Source organism: Haliotis rubra, unplaced genomic scaffold, assembly GCF_003918875.1.
Source record: "Haliotis rubra isolate DU_JTF1 unplaced genomic scaffold, ASM391887v1 Scf1031, whole genome shotgun sequence".
Lineage (NCBI taxonomy): Eukaryota > Metazoa > Mollusca > Gastropoda > Lepetellida > Haliotidae > Haliotis > Haliotis rubra.
This window is the reverse complement of record NW_025764928.1, coordinates 41005-54635: the sequence shown is the minus strand read 5'-3', so window position 1 is coordinate 54635 and position 13631 is coordinate 41005. Positions and strand designations below refer to the sequence as shown.

At 45.1% G+C, this 13631-nt stretch overlaps 1 protein-coding gene across 1 annotated transcript; it reads left to right on the top strand.

Annotated features, from left to right (window-relative positions):
• The first annotated feature begins 2075 nt into the window (after positions 1 to 2075).
• On the top strand, positions 2076 to 13358 carry LOC124273001 (heat shock 70 kDa protein 14-A-like). The gene is made up of 10 exons (XM_046708239.1): positions 2076 to 2731; positions 3425 to 3559; positions 4500 to 4661; positions 6690 to 6845; positions 8419 to 8521; positions 9094 to 9222; positions 9759 to 9851; positions 10797 to 10970; positions 12172 to 12230; positions 13126 to 13358. The coding sequence occupies exons 1-10, from the start codon at positions 2076 to 2078 to the stop codon at positions 13199 to 13201; spliced, it is 1743 nt and encodes a 580-aa protein (XP_046564195.1). The 3' UTR covers positions 13202 to 13358.
• The last annotated feature ends 273 nt before the right edge of the window (positions 13359 to 13631 follow it).

The window sequence follows — 13631 nt, the reverse complement described above, 5'->3', positions numbered from 1 at the left end:
CCCGACCGAAGGCTATTCGGGTCTTCTCGGAGTTACTCCTCCGCCTCACCCGATGGTGGCGATGCTGTAGCTTCTTTGGGCGCTGATTTTGCTACTTTGTCTCTCAATACCCACGATAAAGGCTCCTAAAGTCGCGCCAAAGGCGACTACAAGATTCATAGTTTGGATTTTGCCGATGGAAGTAGCGGCTCATGTAGCGAGTCCCTCAAGCTTATCGGCTTCCCCACAGGCATCCTACCGGTGCAGGACTCCAAGATGTTGGCCATTGATGAAGAACTCAAGCGGATGTAGAAGCGCCGGTATCAGCGTTGGCCTCGGCAACCGGCTGCTGCTTGGGATCTGGCCGGAAGACAACACGTCCAAAGTTAGAACATCTTACCACCCTGTTTGAAATGGCAGGGGCAAGGTGTTGCATGATTTGCTGGCGCACCTCGAGGCTGGCTCTGGCCATGACAACGGTTGTTTGGCCCGGATGGGTTTCCTGGAGCCCTGTTCTACACAGCAGGAAGAGTTTAAAGGAAACTGTTAAGAGCCCCTTTTGCGTCTCGTTTCCTCTTTAATGGCGGCATTCGAGGAGGTGTATAAAAGGAACATAGAGCTTACCAATCACGGAGGTTTCTTTGTCGTTGAAGCTTTGAGTTCGGCCTTTCGTGGCAGATCATCTGCAAAGGGGTAGAGGGAAGCGCCGTTACGTCCGAAGAGACTCCGTCAGCGGCGCCTCTGGCGAAGGGCGTGGCGTGGCAGATCCGAACCTGTTTTTCAGCGCCGTCAGCAGGATCGTCCCGGGACCCCAGCCGACGCCCGGCAAGTGAGTAGGGGGGCGCCGCGCCGCCGGTCGCTGAAGTTGCGACCCAACCGACTGGGACCTCCGCCCCAGTGCGTGCGGTTCGATCCTACTCCAGTGGGCGGGAGACTGGGATCTTCTGGCCCAATTGGACAATCCTGGAAGACCCGTTTATCACCAACATTCTCAGGACCGGTTACAAGCTGCCAATGTCGCCGTGTGCGCGCCTCTGACTTCAGCGCCCCAGTCACGTGTATGCTCCAGACCAACAGTTACTGCTAGCAGAACCAGCATCCACACTCTGTTCGCATGACAAACAAGCTATAGAGACAGTGCTAGACCCCGACAGTCGGGGTTCTACTCACCAATCTTCCTGGTTCCCCCAAGAAGGACTCAGGGGAAACTACGAATGATTCACAACATGGCAGTTTTCAACCACCTTTATCTTCCGGAACCGCCTCACTTCCGCATGGTGTCCCTGGAACAGCTTCTGAGCCAAGCTTTAGCCCAGGGTCTGGTTGGCCAGCCTCGACCTTGGTCAGGATGCCTACCTGCATGTGCCCATTTACCACCGTCACAGAAATTACCTGAGGTTCTTTTTCCAGCGAGGTCCCACTACCAGTGGAAAGTGCTTCCATTTGGAATTTCCGCGGCCCGTGGCTTTACTCGGGATTACCTCGCCCGATCACCCGGTTCCTCCATCTCAGGGGCATCGACTTGCGACCCTTATATAGGCGACTGTCTCATGAACCACCTCGACCCTCAGTTGCTTCCCAAACAGATGCACTTGCCATTCATCTCTTGCAGCAACTGGGATGGATATCAACATAGACAAATCCCACCTGGAGCGTCCCAGGAACTGGCGTTTATAGGAGGCCTCTTCCTGACACATTGCGACCTTGTCAGGATTCCGCTAGATCGCTGGAGAAAGATTGTCAGTTTAAGCCAACCGAGGGTCGAGCGCTCGTGCTCAGGGAGTGGCAGTCCCTCTTAGGTCTCCTCACCTCAGCCCAGGACTTGGCGGCTCAGAGGTAAAGCGATGCTTCGGCCGTTACAAGCGCTTCCTGTTGCCTTACATCCAGGCGGGACGACCTTCAGTTGAGGTTCCTTTGCCCCTGCATCTCCGGCTTACCTCCGTTGGTGGACTGTCGAGTCGAGCGTCTGCGCAGGAGTCTCCTTGACAGAGTTTGTTCACGATCCGCGAACTGTTAAGTAGATCGTCTCTTCAAGGTTGGGGTGCTCACCTCAGCGACCAGACCACCTCGGGGCTGTGGTCAGGCACCGAGCTAGGATGGCACATCAACAACTTGGAGCTGCAAGCAGTCATTTTAAGCGGTTCGAGCACTGGGTGCCTCTGTTGCGGAACACCAGGCTCCTGATAAGCGTCGGACAATTCCACGGTGGTGTGGTTGATTCACAATCAGGGAGCGACCAGGTCAAACAGTTGTTGGAGCAGGCGTTCCAGCTGGCCAGTCTCCTGGGCGACAATGGCATCAGCGCCAGAGCCCGACACATCCCAGGGTGCAAGAGCGTTTGGCAGGCGCTCTCTCAAGGCCGGGCAAACCGTCTCCAACAGAGTGGATGCTACATCCAGAAGCGTTCAAACTTCTTTGTCACAGTCACGGCCGCCCTCTGGTCGACCTGTTTGCGACTTCGCTTCAACACACAGCTGCCGTTATGCGTGTCTCCGATTCAGATCCAGCGGCATGGCGATTCGGCGCCATGTCGCTTGTCGTGGGAGGGTCTGGGCGTATGCGCCTTTCCACCACCAGTTCTGTTGCCAGCGGTAATAGCAAAGGTCAGCGGACAGAGGCGATTAGGTCTGCTTTTGGTCGCCTTGGTGGCCAGCCAGAACCTGGTTCCCCAGATCTGCGCCGTCTCGCCCGAAGAAGTCCGCAACAGTTACCAGACTGGCCTCACCTGCTCAGAGCATCCCCAAAGTAGACAGTGGCATCCGATCCGACTCGGTTTCATCTGTGCGGTTGGATCATCTGCAAAAAGCTGAAGGCCAAGGGCTTCTCCGCGAAGATTGTCGCCAAGGTTATTGCTCCGTGCTCATCGAGTCTCCACAAGATCACTCTATATGATGATAAGTGGGTTTCTTTTGAGAAGTTTGTGCACAGAAGTCAAGGACCCATTGAAGGCTTCTCCTCAGTTTATAGCAGAGTTCCTTCTCTTTCTTGAAGGAAGTCCCGGCGTCTCAAGGGGCTTACTATAGGAACTTATTTATCGGCTCTTAACTCCGTTCTGGTCAAGTCGCGACAAAAGATTTCCAAGGTGCCAGAACTCATGCGCTTCCGTCCTCAAAAGCGTTTAAGCTGGAGGACCAGAAAGAGCAAAGCTCGAATCCTCGGCTTGGGACCTAAGCGTGGTTCTTCGTCATCTGAGAGGTCCCCTTATGAGCCCTTGGACCACGGCTTCTTTTGAGAACCTCTCCAGGAAGACAGCTTTTCTCTTGGCCCTGGCCACAGCAGCTAGGGTTAGTGAGATCCGCATTGGATGTCACCAGAGATTAGCGTTTTGAGCAGTCGCGGCATGGTCTTGTTCATCTCAGGACTGCTTTGGGACTTCGTGGCCAAGAACCAGCTGCGGGGACAACGGATAGGATCTTCTCCATCCCTCCTTTGTCTTCCATTCTAGGACCTCCACGTCACGTTCTGAGGAACAGCAGCTGCTTTGTCCCGTGAGGGCACTTAAGATTTATATTGCCAAGTCATCTTCCAGGAGGCAGTCTCGTAGAGACTGTTCATCCGACATTGTCTTCTGTGGCCAAAGGTGAAGTTAATAAGAATCGCGGCTTTAGCTCTGGCTCCGTACTACCATCCTGACCGCATGGCCTACGATCGCCAAGATCTGCCTCATCCCCTACAGCCACTAATCCGTAAGCATGAGATTAGGGCTCTGGCATCCACCATGGCTCTCCACAGAAACTGCAACGTTCCAGCCATCATGGAGGGTTGTTTTTGAAGTCCTCTACTGTCTTCGCTAGTCATTACCTGGGCGCGGATTTGGCGTCGAGGGCGTGGAAGGTCTTCAATCGTTTGGTCCACTGGTAGTTGCTCAGCAACTCACCCATCCTACCGCCCATTAGGTAACTACTTCTTCTTACCTTCTGGTCTTCAGGTTAACTTACACTCTGGGTGTATTTGTTTTCCTTAGGGTTGCCTTTAGTCACTATCTGTCTCCTGTTCAGGCGCCTCCTGCGACAGTCTGGCGATTCAGTAGTTTCTTCTGGTTTTCCCTTGGCATGTGGGTTTTCGTGGGGCGGTCCTCTGGAGCCCGACACGCCGTCCCTACTGTCGAATCCATATGCATAAGACCTATGGTAAGGTAAGTTAAAATTTATTAAAATCTAAATATTTTAGATATTTAAATACTTACCTTACCATAGGGCGGTAACTCCCTCCCAACGCTGGATGCTCCTCCCCTCTCTGGGCTCTTCGGACCTGGTCAGTAAAAGTGATTTTGGATGGACCGCGCTTGCGGCGAGGAGATCCGCGTCACTTCCGTTGCCTGTACTCATACCGTCGAGCACGAGGTGGCCGTTCTACAGAATGGCGAATTAACGACTGTCTGATCTCTTTAAGCGGAGCTTGAGGTAATATGCATAAGACCTATGGTAAGGTAAGTATTTAAATATCTAAAATATTTAGATTTTAATAATAGTTATCAACACCATGAACATGATAATAATTCCTTGTGATTTTGCTTCTAGCTATGCTCTGGTGTATCGGCTAGGAGGTACATCTAGTGATGCGACGATACTGAAGATAGAAAACGGCATGTACCGAGTGTGTTCATCCACTGCAGACAATCAGTTCGGAGGCAACCAGTTCACTGAAGTCCTGCTCAAATATCTTGCTATGGAATTTAAAAGGTGAGCAAAGAATGGCGCTATGTCACCTCCTACTCACTCACAACAAACGTGGATTGTAATTCATAATGTCAATCACTGGATTGTCCATAGACATTTGAAATGAAGAGACTTTGCATTGCGCATTGTATGTGCTGCAATACAATATTAGCCATCTATTAGACATTCTAGAATGTTCTTTTGTTCGGTTTTCAAATATTGAATGAAGAATACATCAAAATATATTTCAAAGCTTTGTTGCCAATTTGAAACTCGTGCCAAACAGCTCAAGAAATCTGCTTTCAAATTGGCTAATGTTGTCTCCTTTTCAAGGTCACAGCGACACTTTGAAGATTTCAGCATGTCAAGCTGCATGTTAAGCTTGTCAGCAAGATATCTCAAGAACCATTCACTGGATTTTCTTCATGTTTGACACCAAGCTTCATCTAGGGAAGGTGCAAGGTCCAGTCGATTTTAGTGACCTTCAAATAATTGTCAAGGTCATAGCGACACTTTGAAGTTTTCAGCATGTTAAACTGCATGTTAAGATTGTCAGCGAGATATCTCGTAAACAGTTCACTGGATTTTCTTCATAGACTTTCAAGACTTCCCTTGAATGTTTTTCAATAAGCAATTTCTTTATTACTATTATTGCATATTTCATACACTAAGACATTTATGTCAAGGTCAAAGTGAGTCTTGAAAATATTTGTGAGTTTGAACAACTATAGATCAAGATATCAAGAGAGGTTGACTGGTCATGATTTTGTTGACATTTAACTTCGTCTTAAACTTTCATTGCAGACACTTGTTATATGTGATACCATAACATTGCAGACACTTGTTATATGTGATACCATAACATTGCAGACACTTGTTATATGTGATATCATAACATTGCAGACTCTTGTTATATGTGATATCATAACATTGCAGACTCTTGTTATATGTGATATCATAACATTGCAGACACTTGTTAAATGTGATATCATAACATTGCAGACACTTGTTATATATGATATAACATTGCAGACACTTATTATATGTGATATCATAACATTGCAGACACTTGTTATATGTGATACCATAACATTGCAGACACTTGTTATATGTGATATCAAAACATTGCAGACTCTTGTTATATCTGATATCATAACATTGCAGACACTTGTTATATGTGATACCATAACATTGCAGACTCTTGTTAAATGTGATATCATAACATTGCAGACACTTGTTATATATGATAAAACATTGCAGACACTTGTTATATGTGATATCATAACATTGCAGACACTTGTTATATGTGATATCATAACATTGCAGACACTTGTTATATGTGATACCATAACATTGCAGACACTTGTTATATGTGATATCAAAACATTGCAGACTCTTGTTAAATGTGATATCATAACATTGCAGACACTTGTTATATGTGATATCAAAACATTGCAGACTCTTGTTATATGTGATATCATAACATTGCAGACACTTGTTATATGTGATATCATAACATTGCAGACACTTGTTATATGTGATATCATAACATTGCAGACTCTTGTTATATGTGATATAACATTGCAGATTCTTGTTATATGTGATATCATAACATTGCAGACACTTGTTATATGTGATATCATAACATTGCAGACTCTTGTTATATGTGATATCATAACATTGCAGACTCTTGTTATATGTGATATCATAACATTGCAGACACTTGTTATATATGATATAACATTGCAGACACTTGTTAAATGTGATATCATAACATTGCAGACACTTGTTATAATTGATATCATAACATTGCAGACACTTGTTATATGTGATATAACATTGCAGACACTTGTTATATGTGATATCATAACATTGCAGACACTTGTACGTGCGGAAATGTGCAAACTCGCCAAGTTTGTGCTTGTGTCGTAATGGTGACGTAAGTATTGATTCTCGTCACTATATGGCTGGAATAATGCCGATGTGACGTAAAGCCCAACTCAACTCAACTCAACTGCAGACACTTGTTATATGTGATACATAACATTGCAGACAGTACAAGGCTGATGTGACTGAAAACAAGCGCTCTGTTACCAAGCTACGCCTCGCTGCCGAGACCTGCAAGCATGCTCTGTCCACTCTGGGTAATGCCAAGTGTGCAGTGGAGTCTCTCTACGATGGCATGGATTTCCATCATGGGGTTTCAAGGTAAGAGGACTAGATAATGCCAATGGGTAGTTCATTGTAGTTATTTGACCTCAGGACAGACTCCTGTTGGGATTAGGAGTGGTGGGTAGCTGAGTGGTTAAAGTGTTCGCTCTTCACGCCGAATGTCTGATTCCCCAAGCGTTGTAAAACTGGACTCACTCACTCAGTAGGGATTACAGGTAACATCACAGCTATATGTGATGGTCGGAGAAGGTTACTAAATGGATCAGGTGTCCTCCTGGGTTACTTGGTTCAGTGCGTGTCGTCGCTCTCTGGGTTGTAAATGGTTGCTCTTAATACCAATCTAGTGATTGTCTGGAGAGTGGGTACAATGTGTGAAGCCCATTTCTGGTATCCCCCGCCGTGATATTGCTGAAATATTGTTAAAAGCGGCGTAAAACTAAAAGTCAGTCAGTCAATTGTCTGGAGAGGGGTTGGTTTTTAATTTTTTTGCTTTTAAGGGTGAAAATGAACAGTAACAGTGATGAGCTAGTGGTGGAAGGGTGCTGGGGGAAAATGTTGGGGGGCAATGAAGTCCAAACCATTCCATAGATCTGCAGGTTTGTTTAGTCTCTGAAATGAAGGAAGTCTCTGGGCTCATTTTAGGAGATAAACATCATGTGTTGGCCAATTTCCGGCTGATGCCGTCGGTTCCAAATATCCCATGCTTCAAATACTCCATAACACCCGGAAATTGGCCAACACATGATGTTTATCGACATTGTAAACACAAAAGTAAACCAAAAGGTCCACACACGTTTTTTTTTGTCTGCATTCATTGACATCGAGTACGGGTACAGCAGTGAAATGTCATCAGCAGGACGTTTCGGGTGTCTCCCATGGTAGCATCTTGTAGCGGTGGGGGTAGCCTAGTGGTTAAAGCGTTCTCGCGTCACGCCGAAGGCCCAGATTCGATTCCCCACATGGGTACAATGTGTGAAGCCCATTTCTGGTGTCCCCTGCCGTGATATTGTTTGAATATTGCTAAAAGCGGTGTAAAATTGAACTCACTCACTCCAAGAGTCTGTGTGACTTGTATGTCTATGTGGTACTGATACTCAAAGGTTCATTGGCCGCCTCCGTGGTGTAGTGGTTAGAACCTCGCCCAGAGAGCGGAAGGTCGCGGTTCGATCCCTGACCGCGTCATACCAAAAGACGTTAAAATATGGTACTTATTGGTCCCTGCCTGGCGCTCGGCATTAATGGGTACAACAAGGACTGGTCGGCTCGGAGTCAGTATAATGTGTCTGAGTGGGGTATTCATGCTTCACTACGGCATGGTATCTCAGTGAGCTAGCACTATAAAACCAGCTTAAATCTGGGCTTGTACAAGCAGCTGCACATACACATACACACGCATGCACGTCGTCATATGAGCGAAATATTCTCAAACACGACGTTAAACCCAATTTCACCTCACCTCAAAAGTTCGTTCTTGATGTCGAGCACTTGTTTGCTAAGCATAAACTCCACAATGTACAGACTGCACTGATCTATTGTTGTTGCGACAACACTCACTCTAAGATTTGAAGCAGTTCACCTGTGTTGCCACCATGACGTGTGTTTGTTCCAGGGCCAGGTTTGAGAGTCTCTGTACCAACCTCCTCCAGCAGGGCAATAGCCTCATAGAGAAGTGCCTCACTGAGGCAGGGCTGAACAAGACAGACATCAGTAAAGTAGGTCCACCTTGTCACTATAGCATTGTCAGTTTATGCCATCATGCAATTGATGTGTTATTGGTTATATTGCTTGCTTGTGTCTGCTCTGGTTATCTCCCCTTGTCCAATCCTTTTGGATTGAGTTATCTCCCCTTGTCCAATTTGCCGTCTGATGCAATCTTCTCTTCTGCCACCAAGTCAACATGTATGTTCGCACCAATGGTGACATCTGAATTTGTGTTTGAGTCCAGTATGTGTAGGTATGAGTGGGACTCAAGATAGGAGCTTGGTTGTTGGTCAGTATCATATATTATGACCTTTACCAACAACTTAAGCGTCTTAGCACCATTACTCAACCATTTTGTTTCCAAATGTAATAAAATTTGATATATTGTTTTAAAATCATCACAGTTTAGTGTTAGTTTTTCTTCAGTATTGTTTTCGTAGTAGAAATTTGTTTTGTCAATGTCTTTGTTGACTAAATGTTCATGTGGGCTAACAAAGTGTCAGATATCATAGTTATGTCGCTTTGCCAATGTGACTGGCTAACAGGTACATATGTTACCATGGCAACTGACCTCTCCTTTCAGGTGATTCTGTGTGGGGGCGGGGCCAAGGTACCGATTGTGCAGAAATCTGTGGCTGACACTGTGAAAGGGGCCGAGGTGCTGACCTCCATATCTCCAGATGAGGTCATCGCCATGGGAGCAGCTAAAGAGGTCAGATTTTTACCAAATACACCCTGTGATATTTTACATCAATGTCAATTTATACTATCAGTTTCAGATAAATGTCATTTGGTCATTACATGATTTCTTCAACTTTAGTGGGATATTCTTGTTATGCTTGTGTTCCATACTAAGCTGAATTAGAATTCTCATTGTTTGTTAAATCAGGACATATACAACTGATGCAGTTTCCTGACTTGTGAAACGGCAATGTGAATAACATATTTGTTATACATGTTTGGGGCGATGGGGTAGCCTAGTGGTTGAAGCATTCACTCGTCACGCCGAACACGCAGGTTCGATTCACCACATGGGTACAATATTTCTGAATATTGCTCTCTCACTCACTCACTGGGTACTCACTATTTCTGAATACTTGCTCTCTCACTCACTCACTCACTCACTCACTCACTCACTCACTACTCTGCATGTTTCAGCAGGAAGCATCCTCGACCATCTTGATCGTAGTATTAGATCATTTAGATATTTCAAGACCTCTATTATATGTTCTATGCTTTGTATTGCAGGCAGCATTCCTGGTTGGGAAAGAGATTGAAGATTTGAAAGATCATGAAGAGCACACTCAAGCCAGATGTCTCTCAAGCTGTGTCTGTGTGAAGGTGGGTGTGTGTGAAGGTGGATCAGTGATGTCTGTGTGAAGGTGGATGTGTGTGAAGGTGGATCAGTGATGTCTGTGTGAAGGTGGATCAGTGATGTCTGTGTGCAGGTGGGTGTGTGTGTGAAGGTGGATCAGTGATGTCTGTGTGAAGGTGGATCAGTGATGTCTGTGTGAAGGTGGATCAGTGATTCACGCCCGCTGTGTGAAGCAATATTCCAGTGATGTCTGGGTGAAGAAATGGATCAGTGATGTCTGTGCCCAAGTGGGGTGTGAAGGTGGATCGAGTGATGCTTTGTGTAAAGGTGGATCACCAATGTCTGTGTGAAGGTGGATCAGTGATGTCTGTGTGAAGGTGGATCAGTGATGTCTGTGTGAAGGTGGATCAGCGATGTCTGTGTGAAGGTGGATCAGTGATGTCTGTGTGAAGGTGGATCAGTGATGTCTGTGTGCAGGTGGGTGTGTGTGAAGGTGGATCAGTGATGTCTGTGTGAAGGTGGATCAGCAATGTCTGTGTGAACAACCAAGAAGTTGTTATCCATAAGATTTGTCTTGTATTACTACACCAACTTCTAAATGCCTGTTGGGGCGTTGGGGTGGCCTAGTGGTTAATGTGTTGGCTTGTCATGCCGAAGCCCGGGTTCGATTCCCCACATGGGCACAATGTGTTAAGCCCATTTCTGGTGTCCCCCGTCGTGATATTGCTGGAATATTGCTAAAAGCGGCGTAAAACTTAACTCAGTCAGTCAGTCTAAATGCCTTTGAAGAATTTCTATAATACCACTTAAAGCAGATGCTCATGATGTCAGTCACTGGTTTCTCTGGTCCAGACTGGAATATTTACTCCTATCATATACCTGGAAAATGTGTTTTCAGTGAAAACTAACAGTGGCTTATCATTTCAATCCTTATGCTAAGGTGTAACAGTGATGCTTGCTTGATGCCGTAGGTGTCGGATGATCCCGAGACGGACAACCTGATCACATCGCTGCCAAAGCTGAGCCTCATTCCGTCCAGGAAGCAGCACACTTTCACACTTGCCGACGCCCAGGACAACTTCAGTATGGAGGTGTATGAGGCCAGCGATCCACCCACACTACAAAACTCATCCCTCCTTGCCAGGGTAAGTGAATTCCTGTATGTGTAAGACATTGAGATCAACTGTTGCCACTTGATCGGGTATAAGGATAATTCCTGTATGTGTAAGACATTGAGATCAACTGTTGATCGGGTATAAGGATAATTCCACTTGATGAGGATAAACTGTTGCCACTTGATATAAGGATAATTCCTGTATGTGTAAGACATTGAGATCAACTGTTGCCCATCTTAAGGATCCTGTATGTGTAGAAGGATAATTCCTGTATGTGTAAGACATTGAGATCAACTGTTGCCACTTGATCGGGGTATAGAGGTACAATTCTTGGAACGATTTATTGTAATAGAATAGCTTAGGAATCCTCCATAGAACATGTCAGAAGTCCCATGAATAGCATATATTAGAATGGTTCATGCAAACAGCACTTGTTTAGTTCCATGATATGGAAGACTCAGTGTATACATAACATCTTTGGTTCAATTACAAAATGACAAAACCTTCTGGACCAGATTTTGAAGGTGGAGATTTTCAAAAGTGCAAGGTGATGACTTTGTCGAAGACATAAGGAGGATGCACACATTTTTTATAGAAAAAACGACTTTTTTACAATGGAGGAGACTTTACTGTGCATGTAATGAGAACAATGGGGCCAATCTTTGTACATTCTGACCTGTCGGATATTCAGTGTACATAATGTCTGTCCTCACCAAATTGTAAGTTCCCTCGAACATGTCCCAAAACTGTGACCACGGGTTTGAATCCGATTTTTCACCTGAATATGATTCAAAGTTCATCAGCACTGTACCCTTGGTGTTGAGTTCCACCTGCATCACTTCGGGTTCTCCTCCCTCATCTCCTCACTCCCTCCTCACCTCCTCCCACCCACCCTCCCTCACCCTCACTCACTCCACTCACTCACTCCACCTCACTCACTCACTCACTCCTCCTCACTCCTCACTCCTCACTCACTCACTCCCTCACTCACTCCACTCACTACTCACTCACCACTCCTCACTCACTCACTCACTCACTCCTCACTCCTCCACTCACTCACTCACTCACTCACTCCTCCTCACTCCACCCACTCCTCCTCACTCACTCACTCCTCCTCACTCACTCCTCCTCACTCCTCCTCACTCACTCACTCACTCCACCTACTCACTCACTCACTCAGCAGATAACAGTTTTGGGTACGTGTGATGACATGTAATTATTACCCCCACAGATAGTGATGCGAGATCTTCCTACGCCCAGCAGTATACAAGCGAACTTCCATCTTAGAAGGTAAGATTTCATTTCAATATTTTTTCTAAAAAACTTGGTAGATATATCAAACAGAACCTAAAGTGGTGACTTTTGCTATTTGCAGATTTTTGGCATCTATATTTTTCTTGGTTGCCATGGAAACGAGTTGAACTTCATCTCAAAAGGGAAGGGTGACCTTCGTTTCCGATTCACAACTCGAAAACCGACCAATATCTTTCTTCAAGACTTGGTAGATATAGCAGACATAAGCTAAAGTGGTGCCTTTTGCTGTTTGCAGCTCTTTGGCATTTTTATATTTCCTGATTTCCATGGAAACAATTTGGACCTAGTCCAAAAAAATCAAGTTGGACTTTAAGTAACTGTCAGGTGATTTGTTCTTTTAAATTTTTGTCATCTTCTGATGACTCTTGTTTCAAAAGTTCAGATTATCTCCCTTCCTGCCTGTATGTCACAACCCTGAATCATTTGTTTTGAAGTCTCGGAACAAGGTTTGATATTGTAGGGGAGAAGATAACAGCTGGGGTACTGTACAGATATGTAGCCATCCACGAAATACTACAGAATCTATCTAAATGGGTTCTTGAACACTTTCTGTTGTGTAACACATGTTTTTACATTGATATGACTCGTATGGTAATGCATTGTATGTATAGTGACGCTGGAACTATAAATCAGTTTGGAGTGTAGAAGGCCTGGGTTCGATTCCTACATGGGTACAATGTGTTAAGCCCATTTGTGGAGTCCCCTGCCATGATGTCGCTGGAATATTGCTAAAAGCAGTGTAAAAAACATACTGACTCACTGTAAATCAGTTTAATCTTGCATCGCAATACAATGCTGCATTGCCGTACCGATACACCACTGAAGATATTGAATATGTGATTATTACTGAAAGTTCAATCTGTCATTTCAGAGAGGGAACTCTCCACGTCACGTGCCAAGAGCTGACATCAAATAGGGAAGAGAGTGTCACGATTGGCATCAGCTGATAACATGGCTAACGTGCAAGCATTATGTGACGAATACTTCCTGTGCCAGTAAATCAAATATCAACATGTGGTTATGTTGGATGTGTTGTCCGCCACTGTTGCGTATGATGAATGGCAAACATTCTAACTTCATATTACGAGATTAACATTTTCATTTCAAACATTGTTTTGTGAGACAGCTGTTTGTTCTGTGTTTGCAGCATAATGTGAGTTGTCTCCCCTTAGGTGATTGTGAAGGTTATGCATTTGTTGGTGGATTGCCGATTCCATTAAAGCTTGTTAAATGTTCCACTCTATTGTGATACAGCTCTGTAGGAAGATCTGGTCACACCACGATAGGTGAATGTGCTACCAGTAGTCAGGCTTCAAAATTCTTCATTGATATGCATTTTAGAAGTTGAGTTGATGAAGAATAATGACAATTATTATG

Bases quoted from the DNA above. Each gene is read 5' to 3' on its own strand.
- LOC124273001 (XM_046708239.1), top strand. From the start codon at position 2,076: ATGGCACATCAACAACTTGGAGCTGCAAGCAGTCATTTTAAGCGGTTC. The intron at 2,732-3,424 runs GTGGCATCCGAT...CTTCCATTCTAG, and splicing joins GAGCATCCCCAAAGTAGACA to GACCTCCACGTCACGTTCTG. The intron at 6,846-8,418 runs GTAAGAGGACTA...TGTTTGTTCCAG, and splicing joins TTCCATCATGGGGTTTCAAG to GGCCAGGTTTGAGAGTCTCT.